This window comes from Aulostomus chinensis, chromosome 21 (assembly GCF_037954235.1).
Source record: "Aulostomus chinensis isolate RoL2024-O1b breed Wild chromosome 21, RoL_Achi_v1.0, whole genome shotgun sequence".
In the NCBI taxonomy this organism is placed as follows: domain Eukaryota; kingdom Metazoa; phylum Chordata; class Actinopteri; order Syngnathiformes; family Aulostomidae; genus Aulostomus; species Aulostomus chinensis.
The window spans coordinates 4,817,737-4,840,760 of record NC_141340.1 but is presented as its reverse complement, the minus strand read 5'-3'; the positions used below and the strand labels follow the sequence as shown (position 1 = coordinate 4,840,760).

At 44.7% G+C, this 23,024-nt stretch overlaps 1 protein-coding gene across 5 annotated transcripts in view; it reads left to right on the top strand.

Moving 5' to 3' along the window:
- Window positions 1-19,029, top strand: part of ralylb (RALY RNA binding protein like b) — a 124,281-nt gene extending 105,252 nt beyond the window's left edge. For 4 of the 5 annotated variants that reach the window (XM_086190834.1, XM_086190837.1, XM_086190838.1 and 1 more), the window contains 7 exons: window positions 3,845-3,920; window positions 4,909-4,956; window positions 7,991-8,172; window positions 13,286-13,402; window positions 14,890-15,059; window positions 16,604-16,642; window positions 18,553-19,028. In XM_086190834.1, coding sequence (XP_086046960.1) covers window positions 3,845-3,920; window positions 4,909-4,956; window positions 7,991-8,172; window positions 13,286-13,402; window positions 14,890-15,059; window positions 16,604-16,636 — 626 coding nt within the window. In that variant the 3' untranslated portion in view covers window positions 16,637-16,642; window positions 18,553-19,028. Of the gene's footprint in view, window positions 1-3,844; window positions 3,921-4,908; window positions 4,957-7,990; window positions 8,173-13,285; window positions 13,403-14,889; window positions 15,060-16,603; window positions 16,643-18,552 lie in introns of all 5 variants that reach the window. The other variant, XM_086190835.1, reaches the window with a different exon arrangement.
- Window positions 19,030-23,024: the final 3,995 nt, after the last annotated feature.

Sequence of the window (23,024 nt, the reverse complement as noted above, 5' to 3'; positions counted from 1 at the left end):
TCAAATTTTCCTTTTCCGTGATTAAGAAGGTGTCCTCCATGCTCAGAGGATTCACCCCATCCTTATGTTTTTGGGTGCTGTTGATTTTCACATGAGTGCCTTATCATCCCAGCGATTCCCCTGCAATATGTCACCATATGGCAGAGTTTACAGCCCTGATTTATTCAAAGCCTCCACTCCCTTTTCTGTTATTCAACCTTTACTAATGTACAAAGGGGAGAAATGAGACTTGCAGAGCTACTGTTGGTACAGGTGAAGCCTCGTAGACGATGCACCCGAAATAAATACGTGATACGAAACACATTTGGGACAAAGGGAAGAAATATGGGATGTGAGAGTGTGACGGATAGCAAGGCAGGGTTAGATGTTGTTACTGATAGCGAGGGAAAGAAAATAGAGGTGACGGAGAGGGGAGTGGAGATGGAGGAAGAGACGTTGAAGGATTGGGTGAAGCCGAGGGCAGAACAGGAAGTATGAGCCAGAGTAGTGTGGGAGACAGAGATGTAAGGCAACAAATGAGTGCAATAAAACACGCGGACAGGTTCCTTCGGGGAGTTAGGAATACTTGTTTTCTTGACAGAGGAACACAGGTCTGTCTGCTGTGATTTCTTATGCTCTGTGCCTCCGTCTGTCCAACTCAGTTTACCTCCAGAACCTCTCCACCCCCCGATACCGCAGCCAAAAACACCTAAAATATTTATTCTAGGTTGTTTTGTTTCTGTATCTATAGAAAAGCAGACATCCCCTGGAGACCAAGAGGATCAAGCACAAACATAGCTATAAATAATTTCTGGGCTTCAAAATTTAAATTGCATCATGAGTAGCTACAAGGTCAGGCCCTTTTTGTTTTCTCTGCTACCCAGCCAGAGCCATACAGCAGACTTAGTTGCTCGGTGACGTCTTCAGCCCAGCTGCAGAATGAGCAGGCAGACAAACCGACGGCAAATAGAAGAAGAACTGAAAAACCACACGGTTCTTTGTTGCCCGACCCAGGCTACATCACCCAGATTTAAAATGTTGTGCTAAAAGTGAATCTTTAATAATATTTTCCTCCCCTTAAGCCCCCTTTTTTGATACAAATGAACAAAAATGAGATTCAGTGTGAAAACTTGGGGGTGAGGAGCTCTGGAAGATAGCAAAAACTAATTTCAAAGCTGCAGATTATATGCTGTTGATTCCTAACCTTTTATAGAGATTTGTCTGTCCGGAAGGAGCGGTAGATTGTTGCGTGTTCTCTCAAATTCAGGGTTCTGTTATTCAAAGGGAGGAGAGCGAACCTCTATTGTGCGGCGCATTTACTTGAAAGGAGGATCCCTGTGAACCGACTCAGGATGAGGAAGGAGAGTTAGAACTTCACAAATGTGTCTTTGAAAGAATTTCTTCATTTACAGAGGATTACGACATTGTGTCAGAGACAGCACGATTATTTCTGACAACACCTTCAACTTCAAAAATGTACCTTTTTTGACAACTTTTCTGCGTTTTACAGTCATGAATTAAATCGATTGACGAACCTTCACTCATAACTTCTTTTTTTTTTTTTGCGCATCGGGAAAAAAGCTGAATGTTCAGCCTTCGTAACACCTTGAGCCCCCCCCCCCCCAAAAAAAAGCACTAAGAGAAAAACGTGCTGGTATCGAAACCCCGGCGGCGTCAGACGGATCGGACCTGCTCCTCGCGCGCAGGTCGCTACGTTTGTGCGTGGATAAAATCGTGATTTGAGTCCTCCTGAGACAAACCACTAAAAGAAGAGGCCAGCAACTCACTTTCACCCCGGCGCAGTCCCACTTTTTTCTGCGTTTGCGGTGGCAGGAGCAAACTCATAAATGATCTTGGCAAATGTATATCGCCGGAAGGGACAAAATAATGGTGAGAACATGGCTGCTTCCAACCAAAAAAATAGCAAAACACCCAAACAACAACAATTTGTGATCTATGCGGAAGGTTGTTTTTCTTTTCTTTTTTTTTAGATGGGTATCCAGTAGAATTTTTCCACCCCAGTCTCAAGGGATTCTGCCACGTTTAGTCACAATATACAAAGAGTATGTTTTCCTCACTTTATGCCTGAAGCAGCTCTCTGTCTCCGCGGTGTCTTGTATTTATATTTGTGGAGAATATTTGCTTACACCTGAGCTCAGAGGAGGATGTTACCTGAGTCTCCTGCAGTTTGTTTTATTAGTTTTGGGACGCAGCTTCGTGTCCACATCCGTTATGTTTCTGGACGTTGTTTTGTTTTTCTTTTCTTTTCTTTTTTTTTATTCCTCAGTGTTTCACATGGAGCCGGGCGCTCATTCTGACCTGGTGGCTTCTCTCCCACGAGCCGCTCCGAATGTGCAAAACGTACAAGAAACGAGAAACATACAAGCGCCTTGCAGCTTCCTTGAAGATGCACAGGAAAATCTGCATCGCCGGCTGGGTCATGGTGGCAAAACTGTAAATATTCACATGGAGGTTAACTCAAAGCTCCTTTTCCAAAGCTTTGTTTCCCTTTATGTGCTTATTTGATTTCAGTTTTGTGTGTGTGTGCGTGTGTGTGTGTTTTTGAGGAATCTCTTCTGCCTTGCAGCAAGAATTTCATTTTCTAATCTTTTCAGTCCATGTTAGCAAGGTCTCTGGTCCAGCTGCCTCTGCAGTCGCGCTCCTCTTGTTATCCACCTTAACATGAGGGAATATTTCCTTCAGGGCTTTGTCTTTTTTTCTCATTTAAATGTGGCGTTTCACAGGGAAAATAGTTTCTGAATTGCTCGGGTTGATGTTGTGACAGCGATCCACTAGCATGAGCCTTTGTGTTGGCATTTGTGAAGTTGTCAATGAGGTTGAACAGCAGCAACAGAAACTTTGACCTCAAGGTGATGGAGGACTCCTCGTGGCAGGATTGGAGTGAAAAGTTCTGTACTTGGTCGGTCAGATACTCTGGTATCAGAGTACACAAGGATATAATATCCTTGTGTACTCTGATACCAGAGTACATTGTCTGCATTTAGAGATCAGTATGGAGATACAAAATGATTCATTACTGCTTTTACTTTTGGAAAACTACTTGGTTTTTAAGGTGTACTTCCACATAATTACTCACATGGTTTGCGTCTCATGGCCTTGGACTTGTATGATGGAGTATTTATTGTTCAGCTTTTTGGATAATTGTGCCTTGGTTTATTTGATGACGTGTACTTTTTTTTAACTCATTTTCTGTTCATATACACTTTACAGATGCTTTAAAGTAGACGTCATAGTGATTGGCATTTACATGAAACACTTAAAAATGTCCTTTTACTGTATATGCCAGTCACGACAACAACAACAAAAAAACTGTTCAGCTCTGGTTGTGTGAGGTTTGTTTGTAGATTTATTTTACATGTCAATTTCTTTGAAACAAAACGTGTAAAACTCAACGAGTCATTTGATTGATCTCAGCGTAGAGGAAGTATATTTTTGGGAGCTCCAGTCTCAAAGCTGTGAAACCTTTTAATTATTCCGTATTTTTACTGTCATGTGAACAAATTCCCCAGGGTCTCACTCTGCTTCTCAATGCTGAAATCTTCATCCACAGTCCATTTGAGAGCTGCTACGATTTACCGTCTCGCTGACTCAACTTTTTTTTTTTTTTAGGTTCCAGCTCCACAAATGCAATTTTTGTTTCTTCTTTTTCCGTCAAATTAAATAGAAAATGTCAGCTTCGAAGGTGTCACCTTGATGAAGACTTTGCAATTAATAAACGCATGAAGTCAACAGCCAGCAGGTTAATTACTTGTAACATACACAGTAGTCGCCATCCTAAATGATGAGTGTTCTGCGTGCTGAAGCAGAACAATGACGTGTGTGTGTGTGTGTGTGTGTTTTGCAGACATAAACATGGCAGGTGAACCCAAGCCGTACCGACCTAAAGCGGGCTCCAAGCGGCCCCTCTCAGCCGTTTACAGGTAAGACCTGACGTCCTTCGCCGACACACGGAGAGCGAGCTCGCGTCTGCTCTGAATGTGTGGCAGTGCAGCGAGGATTCCTATTCTGTTGGGCTGTTTTGAACCTTGGAAATTTCCAATTGATTCTTGTAATGCACTCCAACATATCGCAGCCTTGACTGGAGTTTGTTCGGCACGGGTCTGCAACGCTCGAAGGAGATGGCGTTGTGTAACGCTTCATTAAGCATGACCCTGATTTCCTGGCCCGTACGCATCTCCTGGTCACAAACAGATCAAAGCCTGGACTTGTTTACTGCGCTCCAGTACGACAGACACGTTTGTCTGTTCACCCCGATGCGTCTCTGCTACACTTACTCACTGCCAGACGTTGATATTCCTACCAATTTAACCCATTTTGGAATTGTTGGTTTGTTGAATTGCATGGCTTATTTTCCTAATTTATTCATTTGTGCATTGTTTTATTATAAACCCTCATTTGCATTTTATGGCTGCGGTAGAAAACAGCCGGGATGTAATATGGTAATTACAAAACAGGAACAGGAGAGGCAACACTACACCACTCTAAATTGAAATAGTAATGCATTAATCCTAATTAAGATTCCTGCGAGAGTAGCAATATTTCAGAACCGCTTTTTTTTTTCACTCCTCCTGAATATAAAATGATCTTGACTTTACATTGATGTTCCTCTCCAGGGTTCTTTCATTCATCAACTGTTTTTCTTCCCCATTTTTCTCTCTTCTTTTTCTCTTCTTCCCACAGTTGATCTGTGGTTTTGCATGCCAGCGTAGCTTAGCCTTGCTGCTTAACCTGGGGTGAGCTTTAGGCGTAAACTAGAGCGTGTCCATTCGAGTCAAAACAGCTTGAGGTTGATCCGCTTACTTTTTGACAGGACCAAAATGGCTTCTTTTAATAAAAACCCACCCGTTTCTATCTCTCTCTCTCTCTCTCTCTGTCCCTACCCTCCTCCCCCTCCTCTGTCTCTTGCAGCGGTTATGAATTTGATTATGAGTACTACAGGGATGATTTCTACAGCAGGTATGTATCATTCGCGTGTTTATCGAATATGTAATTCAACAAGGACACATTCCGCTGGTGCTAAACCTGACGAGCTCTCCCACGACACACATACAATTTAAAATGGTACCGGTGGCCTCACAGGCTGAAAATGGTTGACGATATTTCAAATTATAGGTCCTCAATTTCAGGCAGTGGTAGGAAAGGGGAAAAAAGCCGGCCCTCTGCTAGGTTGGACAGCGAAATGACAGCTGTTGCTCTGTTAGCCAATTAAGCTAACGTTTCTGTCACGGTTCTCGTCTTTAGGCTATTTAGGTTCTTTCTCGGTGGACTTTTTCCTCTTATAATCTTATACAAGTGGTGTTAATTCTAAACTTGACAGCTACGAGAAAATATTGAGGCCATCCAGAAACTGTTTGTAACTCCATCCATCCATTTTCTATACTGCTTTTCTGTTCCCTCGCTGACATTGGGCGAGAGGCGGGGTTCACCTTAGACGGGTCACCAGTCTGTCGCAGGGCCATCAGGAGCAATTAGGGGTTCAGTATCTTGCTCAAGGATACTTGGACATGACCACCAGGGGGAAGTGAGGATTGAACCAGCAACCCTTCGGTTGCTAGACGGCCACTCTACCACTGAGCCATGCCCCCTCCGCGCCCCGTCAGTAAACGTTTGCTACTATTGTGCACGTCAATCTAATGTTAAAGTCTTTGCAAGCCTGAGTGATTGACAGTTACAGAAAAGAACACAATGTCAGGAGCCGGGAGTTACAAATACACATGAGGCTTCACTTCCTGCCTGTAAAACGAAATTGAGGATTAAGAGAATTAATTAATTGTCTAAGAACAAATTTTTGCATGAGAACGTTTCAGGAATGAGGCCCATTTTCCTTGTTTTGCTTGGTGAAGCTTGTTGGAATTATAATCTAACAGTAAGTCTGATACAATGTTACTGAATAGGTCTCACATATTTTTAGGATAGATTTTTTTTTAGGATATTGATGAGGGTTACTCAGATATATTGGCTGGTTATCGGTATCAGCTAATGTTTTTGGCCAATTGGTAAATAAAATGTCACTGAGAGCTATAGTATGCCTGGATGTGAAAAGTATATATGTTAAATGTTATATTAAAAGTTGATTAAAAAAATGGGTAGCATTTAATTGGTCCTCAAAGACTGTTTGATAGATGACTTAAAAAACAGTTTTATTACATTTTTCTCTTACCCAAGCACACAGGGGGATAAGATCAACAAAAACAACACAAACCCATCAGTGTCAGCACCGACTATTGGCCAAATTAGCTGTTAATCTTTGCCCAAACTCTCTGACCACAAGGCACTAAAATCCGACCTGTATCTGGACATATTCAGATTTTTTTTTTACAAATCTTGCCTTTGTATGTGAAGGCAATCAGCTGTAATCCTGGTGTCAGCGTGACATTATTGTTTTTCTTACAAACCTCACAGCGACTGCCAGCCTCGTTCTTCCATTTATATTGGAACATCTTAATAAATTTATATCTCCAGGGTAGGTCCAGTTTTACTTTTGGATGGCACCCCAAACTGCTAATGAGCCCCTGCTCCCGGACGGCTACAGGGATGAGAATCTTTCCTTTCTAGCAGGCTGAGGAGGTCTCAGTGGTATTTACAGTCAAAGGAAATACCTCCTGCCTGGATTGCATTTACTTGTGTCTCATAAACTGGCAATTAGTACAGCCATTTTGTCAGTATACCTGGAAATACTGCTGTGTTGATTACTTGCAACTCCATCAGTTAGCAGTGAGCTAGCAAACACTGCTCAAGCTAACAGGCTTGGTCTCGGTCAGTTACACAAAAGATACGTAACTTTTTTGAATAACCCACCTCAGCTATCAGTTAACATGTCAAAAATCCAACCATTGACATTTTGCTATTTTGCGCATTTTGCTTTTTATGAAAACCGCGCAAAAAAGGTTTTTAAGGTTTTAAGCTCGCTCGATGTGGTTTTTGCCTTTTTCGAAAAAGCGGAAATGGGCAAAGTGGGAGATGAGAGAAACACCTGATTCGGATTCTCTTTGACATGGCCGATCTTTTACACGCGCTATGGACGGCGGCTGTCGTCTTCCTGGTTACACCCAAACTTTGTCTTCATCTCCAGGAAACAGTAGCTTGTCGGATACTGGCTGGCACCCAAAAGTGAATTACGATTTGTCTAATCAGTCCAATGCCCAGACCTCTCACCATCTTTCGCTGGTAAACGGGTGTAGACCACCAGCAAAAAGTGCCAAACTGCTGTGTTTCCGGATTCTATTTTTCTACGATTGGCGATAAAAGTACTAACTAACCTGACTCATTCGCTTCAGTCCACTTGATGGAAACGGCTGTTGTTCACATTTCCACTTTTGCAGCATTGTTAAAATATGCTTGACATCTTCATCCACGTTTTAGGTCGTCTGATGATCCAGACACGCTAATGGCTGTGGCTAATGGTTAAATAGTCTTTAATTTGCCCACCAAAAGCTTAAAATGGCTGTCACTGCAGGCGCGTCAACATTGTTGTTAAAAGCAAAGCTTTTTACTGACGTGCTTAGCGAAAGGGTGATTGCAGGTGAGAGAGTTAGCAAAAGGACCACCAGGCTCCTCTTTAATGTCTTCATCAACAACTTGTCAAAATGGCTGAACAGATCGGGCAGATCAGCCCAAACACGGCGATGACGGAGCTCTTGTTTTCTCTCATTTATCCGCCGGTGATCACAGTGCTTATCTACAGAGACATTTTCTAAATGTCAAACCTGTTGAGAGACGTGATTGTCAGTGTCTGTCACGGCCAGCGAAAGCCAGCACCTTCATTTGACATTTAGCACCCTCTTCTCATGCTCCTCACTTCATATGTGGACAAGTTGTTTCAATTGGGGTGTGTGTGGGGGGGGGGGGTTATTGTTTCATGTTTTGCCTTTTTGAAAGCCTGAAATCCATCTGGTAGCGCAGTACTGGGAACAGATAACTTTACAAGGAGGGGAAACCTCTCTCAGCGTGACTTGTAAAAATGCAATATCATGGTTTTTCTTTCCCCGAGGCTTTTTGACTACCACGGCCGAGTGGCCCCCCCACCCAGAGCCGTGATCCCTCTCAAACGCTCCAGGGTGCTCGCGCCCTCCTCCCGCCGTGGGAAGACCTCCTTCCCGATCAAAACATCCTCTTCTTCCTCCTCCTCGTCCTCCAGACCTCCCACATCCTCCTCCTCCACCGGGCTAAAATGTACGTACAATAAGGTGCTTTCTACTTTATCTTTTGTTCCTTTTTTTTTTTTTTTTTTTTTTAAATAAGAACATTGCTTAATTACTCTAATGGCATGCTGTCCTTTTCAAAAGACAGTGGCATAATTCAGCCGCGCCACAATGAAAAGCTTTTTAATTCATGCCAGCAGCTCAGAGAGACAGACAGAGAGAGAGACAGACAGAGAGAGAGAGAGACGGAGCTGCAATGTGGAGCAAAACACCAAACACAAATATAATCCCAGCTCTCGGAGCAGCAGCCTTTCAGCTAGCAGTGTTATTCCTGTCACCCAGGATCCATCTGGATTTCATTTGCTCCTCTGATTAACTGCTGATGCATTATAAAGTCGGAGTGTAATTAATGAGAGATTGGGGCCATCTCTGTGGGGCTGTGGTCAGCTGTCGGCTCAACGTTCCCCTCCGTCCCGTGTAATTGGCTGCAGTGTTTGTTTCATTGTTGCCTGTCTGGGTCGGTGTTATCAGCACCAGCAGACTGGTTAGGTCTGTCAGGAGTTGTGGGTCGGTATTATGGACTACAAGGGAGCGGAGAGGAAAAAAAAACTTCCGTCTTGGTCTGGGGCAGAGACAAAGGATGGTCTCAGCAGAGGCCCTGCAGGTGCCATGTTAGAGCTGTTTGCTTTAGCCTGGGTAGACGGGGCAGGAGGATCAGGTTCGCTTGTCCAAACAGGTTGAAGCACCTGCGGAACGGAGAGAATAATTCACTTGAGCAGGGAAAAAAACTGATGCAGATTGCATGGATCATGACGGGAGACAAATTTGTGTCTGTCAGATCACATGACGTGCTGCTGAGAATAGCTGCGCTCCTGTTTAGCGCTGTAACAACAAAGACAAGGAAGCTTGTTCTCTCCTGATTGAAGGTTAAATGATCTCCTTTTTTTTTAAATGTCATTTTTCTCAAGACAGCAAAACGATGAATTCACTATCAAGATAATGACCTAAAACAGGCCATCTTATATACCAGCCCATTATATAGAGAAAACAAGCGTACTTATCTGGAGATACGGATGTTAAGAAAGGAATCACAAGCACGATACTGCATCCATACTGTACAGTTCCTTCAAACCATGAATGGAGATGAAATGAATTAAAACATTACATCATAGCAGATAAATACACAGAACAGAGGTAAAATGAAATAAACAATGAAATTTCTCATTCCATGAAGAATAAATACTCATAAACACACAGGTACTTCATGATAAAAGGAGTAGAAGTATGCACAGGTTATTTCGACTCGTGTACTCGATCGTCACACTCTCCCAGCTCTGTATGCAACCCAGGACTGCTTCTAATTCTACAGAACTTGATTTATTTCAGTTTTTTTAATAGTCCAGTTTTATGTGTGGACCCAATATGATTCATTACAGCTTCAAATTAATGTCTCAGCTTCATGAAGCAGACAAATATCCAGCCGGTGGATTTAAGGTAAACAAGAAAACTTAAACAGAACGAATCGTAATAAATGCATTCAGGGAGACGGACACTTCGATAAACATCCTCCAGCACTTTTCCTGTACTCGGACCTCTTCTTTTAATTAGTTTTATGATGAAAACTGATGAATGTTTTAATGACAATTGTTTCAATAACACTGAAGCAAAAAAATGGGGAGGCATAGGATGTTGCAATATTGCAAAGCTTTCCTCCATTTTGAATTTGCCGTGTCTGTTTGGTTTGTACCTTTTGGTCATTTTGTGGGTGCAAAAAGTCCAAACACCTCATGACGGCGGCCAACTGTGAGAGTTCTTCCTGCACACCCACGCTCACCCGCCCACACTTGAGGGTTCCCCACTTGTTAAACGTTCCACTTGCTTCACTAGGTCACTGCAAGCAAGCCTCTCGGAGCCTGGCAGGTAGGGCGGAGTGAGTTCTCTTTTTTTTGGCTGAAACCAGCTGCCTTCTTTTGTGCGGAAGTGAGATTGATGAGGAGTGTTGGAGTGAGCCGTAGCAGTGCGGGACCGGCCCATAAAGCCCAAACAATGAGCTGGAAGACGGCACCAAGAACTAATTCAAGCCGACTGCGGAGTCCAGTGATAAATCTGCCGTCGCCTTCATCACATCGGTAAAATCAATTTCGCCTATATTTCACTGGAAAATATCACCGCCTTAACTTCATAATGCTTTACTCCCGCAGACTGGCGGTTATAAACCAAGATGAAGTTCAGATATTGCAACAAACATCTTTCTTCAAACACTTCTCAGCCACTTAATCAGCAGCTTTGTCCAGTTTAATCTTCATAAATTCAAGCTATCCTGACTTTCCCCATCACCAGGCCCTAAAATTAGATTCATTACTCGTTCCCTAAATCTCCCCTAATGCTTATTGAATAACAATAGCGTATTTTCCTCCCATTTCCAGGCTATCTGAAGTTGCTGTGTTGATGAAACGATTTTGGATTAGGATGTGTATGTTTTCTCTCTGCAGCTTATGTGTCTGATAGCACAAAAGAGGGAGAGGGGAAAAAAAAGCGCCTGCAGGCGCTGATAAATTAGAAACTATTCCACACTCTCTTATCATCAAAGGACAACTAGTAAGCTGCCCGGAGTGAGCTGAGATAATGCTGGAATAAGGATCCGGGGGCGTGCGTGTGCGCTTTCGTGGATGTTGATTTGCACACGTTGGAGCAGGTGACGCTGGGTGGCAGATAGACACCTCAGTGTTACCCGCCATCGAGATAACCGCACTCGTCCTTCTTTCACGCCGGAAAGTTTCATTTTCTGCGGCTCCGTTGCTTTCAGGTTGGTGGCAGCTTCAACCGAGGTCTTCTGTGTGGGATTATTCACTCAGATTAAACACTCGCCGAAGGAAACACTCCATACCTGTGCTGCCGGTGTTGTTTTTTTCAGAATTAATTCTACTGACGGATTAAAAAAAAAAACCTTTCATGGGGAGTAATATGTCACCAAATATCATGCAGCCGTTCATGTTTTATGCATATGTGAGACATAGGAGGAGCTCTGGTCGGGGGGGCATGCATATAGAGCACGTTTTTGATTTCCCTCGCAGGAACTCGTGGGCTTGTTTACTGAGAGCTCATCCATCCTCTCTCCAGCCCTGACACAATCTGATAGGTGTCAATGTGAATTTTATGTTTTCCCCTCAACTTCTGTTGGTGTATTTTATTTATTTATTTATTTTTTTTACAAACCCCCCTCCCCCCTTCCCAAACGATGCCACATTTCAGTAGCCGAAGGTTAAGGAATATGATTATCTCATGACTTTATGGTTTTTAATCTGCTGGGTTGGAGCTGGCGAGGCGAGTACAGCCTCGTTTGAGCAGCCATGAGACGAGCAACATTGAATTAACGTTGACGGCCCTCGTATGAATATGTTCTTTATTCTCCAGCAGATGTTATTTGCATGTGACAGTTAAGGCTCAGACTTTGACAGGGTATGGTTCCGCTTCATTTACCCAAACCTCAGACGCACGTCGTGGTGTAAAAAGCCCAAGTGAAGCCGAGGAGGGAGAACCTTTCTTCAGAAGGCAGTAAACAGAAGCAGTGGGAGGGGAACGCGTGCCCCCTGTCCCTCCTGCAACACTCTTTGTTGTGGTGTTTATATGAAATATTCACTTATGAGAGGACCTGGTGGAGTTTCCCTCAGCGCAACACCAAATTCAGTTCAGTTCTCCCGGTGCTACTTTCAGTAAAAGTTCCCCATCCATCAGCTGAGCAGCTCAGCCAGCGTTCTCCACCCTTTCCTCTTCTGCTGTGCTGTTTTCAAAGTCGCCCTCGCTACACAAAGCTACCTCCAAGCAAGCTAGCTAGTAGCAACCTGCGTGACCTGCGTTGTGTCAGTCCTGCCCACCACCAGACTCGAACCCTGCGCCGCTGGCATGTAGCAAGGACGCTAAGACCCGTGGGCACTCGCATCAATCGCCAGTGCATCTGCTGAGGTGTCGGAGAGTGAGGTCCCTCACGGCTCAGCACCACCAAAGCATCCACGTCTTCTCCTCTCCTACCATGTCACAACTACGTGAGAGTTGTGTACCAGCACCTGAATAAATGTTACATGTACTTCATTTATCTTGCACTTTTTTCACGGCGCTCGGAAGTCTGTGGCAGCCTTAAGTCTTTAATGAGACTCTCCTTGCTTGAGATGATCACACAATTAATTATTAGCTCAACTCATCCAGGTCTTTCTCTCCTTGACTTGTTTCCTAACAAATGCTCCTCCATAAATATTCAGATGCTGCGACCGCTGAGTTATGGCCCCGGTCAGACCAGCCCAGATCCCAAAACCTCGACCACAAATTATATTCAAATGAGATTTCGAGTATTTGTGTGGACAGGAGTTCCATCGTGATATGCGGGTCTTTGATTTCTCTCATTAAAAATGTAGAAGCGGCTTGGAAAGACTTTTAGGATGCATTTGCCTCCTTGTCCTCAATTTAGAGCGAAAACAGCAAAATGTAGCACAACCTTTGACTGGTATTTTTTTAATCTCTCTCCAGTTTGGGATTCTAAATGTCTTGCGCTTAAAGGAGCTCATTTCACCTCACCCTTCAGTGGGTTTACTGGATGTGGGTTTAAATGAAAGATTTACATTTGCATACCTTTTTCTTTCCAGAAAAGAAAAAAAACAAGAAAATATGTGAGCTTTAAAACAATAACTCCTCAGCCTCCTGGACTACCGGATAAGCTGAAAAAAAACAAAACAAACTTGGTCGTCTTATTTCATTTCTCCAAAATCTGAAACGTACACTAATATCCTTCAGTGTAAACGATCCAATTACAAACCTCATCTGGCAACCCAAAGATAACGTGAAGTTTGTTCCGATATTGGCACCGCTGAGCCGAACTTGAGCAGCTCAGCACGGCGTTGTGGGCGTAAGCCGTGCACTAATCTTCAAATTGAAAGCAGCAGGTCTACAATTTCAGCTGGGTAACTTTACAGTTGGCCGGATTTGAGATGTTCTTCCCCCCCGAGGAAAAGTGTGACTCAGAGCGATGATGCGATAGCCAAAACCAAAACATTAAAGAGTATTAAGAGATGACAGCATGTCATCTGTGATGAACTGCCATCGCCAGAGTGAGTGCAAGCAACGTGAGGATGTGTTTGTTTTCTGTGCCTCAGCAGTGAAGACGGACCAGCTTCAGACTATTAAACGGGAGCTCACCCAGATAAAGATGAAGATCGACTCTTTGCTGGGACGCCTGGAGAAGATTGAGAAGCAGCAGAGAGTGGAGTCTGGTGAGAAAACGCTCCGAGAGGGTGGGAAATGAAGAGCACACCCCTGCCATAAGTCTCACTGACATTGCGGGAGATAAGAGGCAGTGGAGCTCTCTGTCATAACCGCGGACGGACGTCAGCGGCGAGCTGACTCAGTTTATAAGTGAAGTGCAGCTCACGGAGGTCACTCTGACGTTACGGGCAAAAGTGCGCGAAGCGCGTTTGCAGCGATGATGCAGAGATCTTCTCTTTTAGCCACCAAAGAAATCACGGGATTTGATAAGCAAATATTTCTGTTAGTAATATTTGAAAACACTTAACATTTTATAGCCACACCGCCTGAATTTCCCTGAATTTGTGTAATTTGGAAATTGTTGATGCTAATGTGAAATTTCAGGATTAAGTGGATTTGCTGAGGCTAGAGTGCTTAATAGCTCGTCTACAGAAACCACACGGTGTTGGTCACGCCATCATCCATTAATGTGCGGCGCTACTCTGCTGTCAGCCCGCAGGCGTGCACTTACTGGTTTTAAATGGAGAAAGAACGAGCCGGGCTGTTGGTGTCACTTAATACCAGATAGAAGAGGAAATAAAGGGAAAATGTAATCAAGTCTATTGTGTCAGATGTGTTGAACTGACAGTTTCCGTCATTAGAGTTGAACCACCTCTGTCCATCTGAGTGCACCGCAGAGTGAGGACATCTGACTCAGCACAATTTCACCTCTCATCACTCACTGGAGATTACTTGTATTTATGTCCTATCAATGCCAAAATAACCATGTGGCTGCCTTGTGCCTATGGAAGTCCAAGATGCAGCTTAAAGGGGCCACGTTATTCCCGATGCGCCACTGTTAGCATGCACTTACGGTCCGAACCCTCCTGGTTACAGATCTACAGGCGGTAAATCCAGCCAGTCTACAGAAACGGGCTGTATGGGCTCCTGCTCCACCTCAGAGAAGTCTGCTCTGTTCTGATTGGTCCGCTGTTTCGGGCGACTCATGGACATTACCACAAATGGAGTTCCTGTCCTGTGGCAGCCTAAAATTAAAACATCCTCATGGGTGGTTCAGGCACCAAGAAAGATCCAGGGGGGATAAGAATGGAAACAAAGCCCCTTGTGATCATCAGACGACGTACGCACAAGCACACGGGGCTGAGCCTCTGTGACATCATCCCAAGGTGCACATTTGCGCTGGGATTTACTTCCAGTGAACAGATGAAAAGTAACGGCAAAACCCAGTAAAACGGGCAGCTTTAAACCTCCACGAGGTGGTGCTAGAGAACAAATTATGCTGCCATACATGCCGATGTTGACGCAAATCAAGCTTACTTCCTTTAATCGTGTGCCAGAATGAGCGTTTTGTGTTTTCGCCTCAGTTCCGCGACAACAAAGTCGATCAAACACACGCGGAAGAAAAGAAAAAGGAGCTCTTCGTTTTGTTTGAAGCAGCTACTTCCTGTGGAAAGTGAAAGTGATCCTGCTCGTTTCCTTGCCCCCTCCCCCACAGAGGCTCAGAGAAAGTACGAGGACAACTGTGACTCCCTGCATGAGGAGTCTGTGTCAGAGACGGCAGAGAACTCCGGGGAGGAGGCCGGCGAGGGGGCGCTGGACGTGGAGGCCGGAGAGATGACCGACGGAGGCGAGGACGACTACGACGAGGAGGGCAGCCACCATCTGGTAAAAGAAACATTTGACAGGGCTGACAGGGAGGGAGAGAAAGCCTTGCACTTTGGGAGATCTCAAGTGGGCAGACAGTCTTTGTGTTCTGAAAGTTAATTTTCCAGAATTATTCATGGCCACAGATCTGAGAGCGCAAGGCTTCACATGAGTGAATGGTGAGGGCGCCTGGACTGACAGTTTCTCCCTGTCGACCCCGACTCAGAGAGTGGAAGTAAAGCTTCTCACTGGTTCACGCACACATGCACGCACACTGACTCACACACACGTAACAGCCTGTAATTAAAGCAGAGGGATCGTGGGACATGGATGAGCGTTTGAGACCAGACCTGTGTGGATCTGCTGGTGAAACACTGGATGTATCACAGTGCACAAGAGCTGGAGCTTTTTTCCTCTCATGCTCACTGAACGAATAAAACCAGTATTGAAGAGTCAACAAAGCAGATCGGTGGCTGTCAGCCTCCCCCCCAACCCCTGAAAATCGATGTTTCACGTAACCAGGCGGGAAACATCTCAGTCAGCTGAGATTCTTCCAAGTCAAAAAAAGTTCAGATCGCCACAGTTTCCTTCTTTAGAACAGAAAAGAGGATCAAGAGGAAACGAGTGCTGCTCGTTCAGCACCTTTTAGCCGAGAACGTTGATGTTTAAAAAGGCGAAAAAGCAAAAAGACAACAGGAAATCGTAAGGGGAGGTCAAAGGCACAGGCAGGAGGGTGCATCTGCCTTCATGCGTTTAAAAAACACTCACCCCATAAAGAAACAAGGGATCGTTTTCTTGTCTCTGTGAGAGGATGTCATGTCCCGTGGTAACAGCGCGTTCCACCAATCAGACATCGCCGCTACGCGTGGGGATTGTGGGAACTGCAGTAATTCTCTGTGAGATTGCGGGGTAAAAAAAACAAAACAACAACAATAACAACCCAAAAAACCCTTTTTCTCAAGCCGAAGGTTGACACCTCTCCTGTTAGCATTGTCTCACAACCTTCTCGCTAGTCGACCCCTGGCGGTCACGACGTCACGGCTGATAATCAACTTAATTAATTAGAAAATAAACGAGAGGTCTCTGCTGAGTTCTTAATCAGTCCCATTCAGAACATTTTAAACAGAAAGTCTTACATATTCAGTCTATTCAAGTTCCTTTAAGCGTCATTAAATAATGTTTCAGCCCAGTACGTTATCTTCAGGGAACCCAAACCACCCCCCCACCCCACCCCCCGCTGGAAAAAAAAGTTAATTAAAGTTATTAATGAATTAAAATATAAAGCTACTCATTGTTATTTCACACCTGACAGTTTTTCAAGTTCAAGCAGTGACACCGAAGCAATTATCCAGGATTCCACCGGGCTCAGTCGTGGCCTGTGCTTTCGCCTTGATGCAATATTTATTAGCCATTAAGCAGGTGAGCAGGATCATCCCTGATAGGAGCTGATGGAGGAGATTGTTCATCAGACGGGCGGAGGAAGAGATTTACTTGTTTCCTGAAGGTCATATTGATGACAGATTATGAAAATATCCATGAATCCTCTCTTTTGTTCTCCTTTTCAGATAGAGAACCATGTATCGGATATTGACAACTGAGATTAGGTAAGACGGGTTCTGTTGTCATGTTGTTCTGCAAGCCTCCTAAATGTCCCGCAGACTCCTGCATCCGGTCCTCATTAAACAACCGCCGCCGCTCAACTGTTCCGTGAGCGTCTCCAAACATTAATTAATCATCCGCTAAGTCATAAGAGCAGCGACGTTCAGACGAGCGGCTCCGCTTGAGGGGCAGCGAACGCCGTGTCTGAGAGAGGGAACATTAACGGTGTTCCAATGGTCCAGAACCGGCCATAAACAACACTCGTCTAATTGAACTGTGGAGAAGAAGAACGGGGTTACGAGTGGCGAGACCTGAGGTGAAGAGTTCCCTGACTCGCACCTCTCGTGGTGAGGGTAATGATGCGGCGGCGGCGGCGGCATCAGTTAGCTCCGAGCTTCCTGCTTCTTCATAGAGGGTCGGGGGGGGGGGCACTATTGATGTGCTCTGTGACAGTTTTCTCTTGCTTCTGCAGTTCACCTCATATCTGAGGTGCTCCTTAAAGACAGGCCCGATCAATATGGCCACTAGCTTTGGTTTAATCTTAATCTACAAAAGTTTAAGCTTAATTAACCCTCCTGAGTTGGGTCCACGCGCCTTCTCCCTGTAAACGGGCCTACATTGAAATACAGGATCGGCAGGCAAGGGAGAAAATGGCGGAAAATAAGTAGTGTGAGTGGCTTTGACCAATCCCATTTGAGCGCACCTTGGTGACGGGACGCACTGGTGGAACAGCAAGGTTGGGAAAAACGTCTGTGGTTGGCGTTTCTTGACCTGCGTTCATGTCTGAGTGTAAACTGGCTGCTTTGAAACGATCCGCCCGCACTCCTCGTCTTTCAGCTCCACGCAAACCTCTCAAGTTGCTACACGCACCGTAAACTATGAGGGGGAGCATGGAAGCCGGTGGTTTTGGACCAGATATCCACTGGCTACACTGGAGAACCCTGACGTAGCGGCGCCTGTTCTCTTAAGGTGTCGGATGGAGCACCTCCCGCGCCGTAGCATGAGCGTGCTACGACAGAAATGAGCTGCAGCGACGGTCAACATCAGGGCCGTTATTAAAGATGATGACATCAGGCCCTGAAACTACTTTCCACCCACCAAAATCCGACTCCGAAAACATCGCAGCCTACGCTTTGCTTTCAGACTAAGCTGGTTAGCATAGCGGCGTGCTAGCTGTCTAAATCCCACTGACGAACATGTGACTGGTTTATTATTATGCTTTATGAATTTGTTTGTCTCAACTGCTTCTTTTAATTATTCATTTCATCAATAATCAGCAGAGTCGCTACATTCAAACAACCTTCCAGCAGAGTTGTGCTCCTGGAGGATTAGTTAGTTCTGGTCTTTCTTTTTTTTTTTGGTGTAAAATGTGTTGCTTCTGGGTGAAGAATTCATTCCAGTAAAGTTTGCTGACACACTTGAAGTGTTGGTTCACTGCTGACACCGGAGCTTCTGTCCTGCTGGTCTTTATCTGCCTGTCCAGCTCCCAGCTCTCTCTCCACACACAGGGAAACACGCCACACTTCTGCTCTCCATTTCCTTTGCACATCTCGACCTTTTTTAAAATTCTATCAGCGGCCGATTCAGAAAAAACCCCTCTGAGGAGCACATATATTTAAAAACCTGAAAATCCCACTCAAGGTCGCAGTGAAAATGTGAATGTTTTGCTCTCAGGCTTGTGAAGGATAGAAAATCAGACTGAGAAGAACCTCAATAAGTCATGTCCAGAAGGATTAGAGAGGCTAGCAGCAAACATTTCTGCACTTCTCAAGATATTTTTAAGACCATTCAAAGTGGACAGCTTTAAACTGGGCTTAATCCTCATCAGATTATAAATAGCTATCGTGTTTGAGGAGGAGAGACGCTCCTATAATGTGTTTTCTCCTTCTTTTTCCTTTTTTTTTTCTGGGTTCAGGGTGAGGAAGGAGACTGTCATGGCCGGCGGTATTAGAACTCATCACCACCTTCAAGAGACAGAAAAGGATCTCTGAGGGATAAAGATTCTGGACGTGTGTGTGCGTGCGTGCGTGTGTTCAAGAGATGCTGAATCACATTCGGCGTGTGCGGCGCTACGGCCTGAATGTGATGCGCTCTCTTCAGAAAGTGTATTTAAAACTCATTTGCATTGGCCTGAATTTACCTCGTGAATACTTTTGTGCAACTTCTATTTCATCGCAAAGCGGCTGACAGTCATCGTACACTAATCGTGTCCCTGAGACGGGCAGGGCGACAAAAAACAAAACACACACACACACACACAAAATAAAGGATGACGCGACTTGAAAAGAAAGGAACATGACATTGTTGAACAACTGTTGCTTCTATGAAATGTGTTTGCGCTGTAATTTCACAAACTGTTTTCCAATTAACTTTTTTTTGGGGGGGGGGGGGGGGGTTGTTGCTCAAAAATCCAGTGAATAAGTGACAGAACAATGTGCGACCACAGTGTGACATCAGGAAAATGAATGAAACATGATGGCCGTCTGCTCCGACTTCCACTCATAAATAAGCCAGTAGCTGTGAGCAGAACTTCATCCATTTATCACACCAACGCCCTGTGGGGCCGTCCCATCTTACGGTCCCGCTCTCGCCAAGTTTACGAAGCAGAAAGAGCTTCCTGCGCTTACGAGCCAACGCTGGCGCAGGCCCGCTGCCAAGGAGCACGGCCCTGAGTCTCAACACACACAGCCTGTGCATCCCAACATGGAGTGTTCAGCTGTGCGGGAGCCAGCGCCTCCTTCTTCCTCTCCGCCGACGTCTCGCTTCCTCATCTGCATTCAGTCCCTTTCCTGCGTGGAGATGGCGGAAGATGTTTTACTCTGAATCCTCCATATGCCGTATGGTTCTGTAATCCAGAAGTACTCCCGGGCTTTTGTTGCTCACGCAGTCGTGATGAATTAGGAACTACATCTTTAGTGTGTAGCTTCTGTTTATTAAACTCAGCTCTGTCACACGCATCAGCTGCTTTGACAAATGACGGTGATCTTTAATCATGGACCCTCCTCGAACTGAGACGATATTTCAGAAAAACGTGTTTGCGTCAGACGCTTATGAAATATTCCGTTTTCATTCCTGTTGGCGTGCTACGGAGCAAAGTGCGACTGCAGCCACGCCCACCTGACATCAACCCTCTAACTCAGTTTGCTTCTGGAATTTGACCTGAAACCGTTTCTGTCCTTATTCAGCGTTTTCTCCCGAAAAATGCAGAAAACTGCCACAGAGCAGAGTTGGCGACACTGGCTTGAAGCCGGAGTGCCTGTCTCAAAGCAGCTTGACTGCCCCAAGTGGCAAAAAATGCTGCAAAACCTTTTTTCTTGTGAGATGAACCTAAAAATGTCTACAAGAACTTCAGTAGCGGGACAAAGGCGGGACGTGAATGATGCAATGGGTTTGTCTTCATTCTGTTCAGTTTTAATTGCGCTGGTTATTTCTGTTCCGGTTCTGAGCGATGGCAGACTTCTGTTTGGTGTCTGAAGTCGGAGGTTATTTCCCAGGCGTGGCAGCTAAATTTGGCGTCTTTCAGACCGATGATCAGCCAATGACATCAGCCGATCCTCTTACTTAAAGGAACACGCCAACTACTTAAGGAAATAAACTAGTTAGTCGTCCTCCCAGCTAAGCTAGTGAGCTAGCTTTTTGCCCAAAAATGGTTGTCCCAGAGAAACATGCAATCCAAGGGTCAAAGGTTACAGTGCTAGCTTTTAGCGACACTAGCACTCCCACTACCGTACGTGAGCTGGATAAGTTTTATAAGTAAAAAATAATACTGAGAGGAAACTAGCATTCATCATAGTGTTTGATGTGTTGGCAGGAAGTGAAACCACCGCGAGGGACTGGCCAGGAGGTTCACCCTGTGTGTGTGTGTGTGTGTGTGTGTGTGTGTGTGTGTGTGTGTGTGTGTGCGCGCGTGCGCGTGTTTGTTGGCACCTTCAACCGTGAGGAAGGTCATTTTGTTGAGCCGTGTATGTGGATGAATGACAATAGAGTTGACCTTTGACCTTTATACTGTCTGAAGGTGAAGCAGCTGAGGTCCTGGGCTCCACGTAGAGTCGGTTGTGGTTTAAAGGCTCATTTCGCTCAAATTCCTGCAGAATATTTAGCACTGGTCTCGTACTCGTGAGGGATTTCCCTCCCGTCGTGCTGGGAGAGTTTGTCTGGGAATGTTTGTTTTGATAAAGTTTTTTAAAAGGGCCTATAAAAGTTTATTCCCCCATCTTACGCTTCATATTTATTTATATGTGCTTCATATATATTTTAAATTAACAGCCTAAATAGGCTTTTTTTTGAAGACATGAAATTGAATATATTAATATATAATTTTTGGGGGGGGGGGGGGGACGACATCATATTTGATGATAGATTAGGAATTTATTGTTTTGATGGTATTTAATGATTTCACACTGAATAACAAATAATAACACTTAACGTGTTGTTTTGGTTGAACCGACCCTTTAAACCACACCAACAGGAAGTCACCTCACACTATTTCATGACGCGCCCCTCCCGGAGGCGGCGCCGCCCCCCTGCTAACCTCCGTCCTGCAGCTCATACGTGTCCGGTGAGCGGCGGCGGCGGCGGCGGCGTGTAATATTGAGCACTATTTTTGTATTCAGAAACATGTTCAAGGGAAATGGCTGTGCTGCTTCATGTTTATCCGTTTCGCTGGTAGCTTGTTACTTAATGAACCGTACGGTGATTGTGTCTGATCATTTTGCAAAAATCAAGAAGAAACAAACGAAACAAAAAAAAAGAAACACCGACCTCTCATTGCTTTTAACTGTTGTAGTTTGATCGGGTCATTTGGGCGCTTTTTTTGCTCAACATGTCTTTCTCCCTGTAATTAATCCTTAACATCTTTATCCAAGATTAGACTATAAAGAGACATTTTATTAAAATAAGATAACATACTGACAGTTTGTTGGCGCAGTGGCAGGTCTGGGGTTCGGTTCGGGGCTTGTAGAGACGTGTAACTGTTATATAGAAAATGTACATTTTTTTGTAAAAATATTTTTATCGAATGGCATGTTTACTGTAACTTTGTATTTTCAGTTCATGTATAAAAAAAATAGTATATTACAAACAGCTGTATTGCAGGAGAAAAAAGAGTCCTTGTCATTGTATATAAATATTTGTGTTCTTATCAAGTCAATAAAAATGTTTGTGTCACATTTACCAAAGCCGGCGTTTTTAATGATTTCTGTTGCAAACAAAAGTAGGGATGATTAAGTTTTGACCGAAATGTGAAGTGACAATTAGCCACCGATGGTTTGTTCATCCTCAGCTCGTTATTTCATCACCGCCTCTCGACACCATCAGGAGTTGACTTCAAGGTCAGGACTGCAGAGAAGCTCCAGAACCTGAACCTGATCTAAAAAGTCCATTTGAACTTCCGTCTGCTCAGCGAAGGCCATTTGTGATCCAGTTTGACCAGAATATTACTTCACACCCTCCGCAAACCAGCTTATATGTAGAAGTTATTACATTACTGATGGAGAGGGGCTGCCGAAATTCACCAAAACGTGTTTCGTAAAATTAAAAAAAGAAATGATTGGAAAACTTCCCTCCTCAGAGATCCAGGTAATTTTTCCTCTGCCGGGTTCTTCCTGGGTTCTGCGCTCCGGCCCTCCTCCGAGTCCCAAGAAAATTGGTTTGGTAGTTTTTAGCATAATCCTGCTGATGCATCCCGGTGGTGACGGCTGTCCATGGCGGAGTCTTGGATGCCTTCACGAGGGAGCAGCTCTTTGAAAATAAACCCTCTGACCTCATTCACAACAAACGCCACAGTAAAGCTCGAAACACGAAGAACGAGACGAACAGGAGGTGTGAGCTAAACACCGAGGCCAAGTCGGTGGTAGCTTTTCTTCCTGCTTCGCCGTCCATCGTTGTGTTTTGCAGGTCACGGTCACGGAAGTAAAATCGTGTCTGAACATAAATGAGACGTTTGAGTTGTCAACTAATTTTTAAGACCCTTGTCTTGTGTTGCGGTCGCTCAGAATCACAGCTGTAACCTTGAGAGGAAAAGGAAGAGGAGGAGCCGGGGTGTGGGACACCCAGGTCCACCGTGGAGGAACTTTGCACATTTCAGCCGCCATCTTTCCTGTATTCCCGTCATTTCTCGGTTGGTTGGGTTTTTTTTAATCATCCTCAGGAACCTTTACTTACTCACAGCCGCATTTAAAAAAAAAAACAAATTTTGCCTGATGCTTGTCTTGATTCCGAGCCCAGTGAGGAACCCTGTCGAGCCCGCGCGCCTCACTGTATCTGGAACCAAACACCATAACAAACAAACCCAATTCTCTGCTGCAGCTCCGTTTTCCATCTGCAACAAACCATCGGAGCGTCAAGCCACTGCTGTTTGGCTGCTAGGGAATGAAATAGGCTTCACAC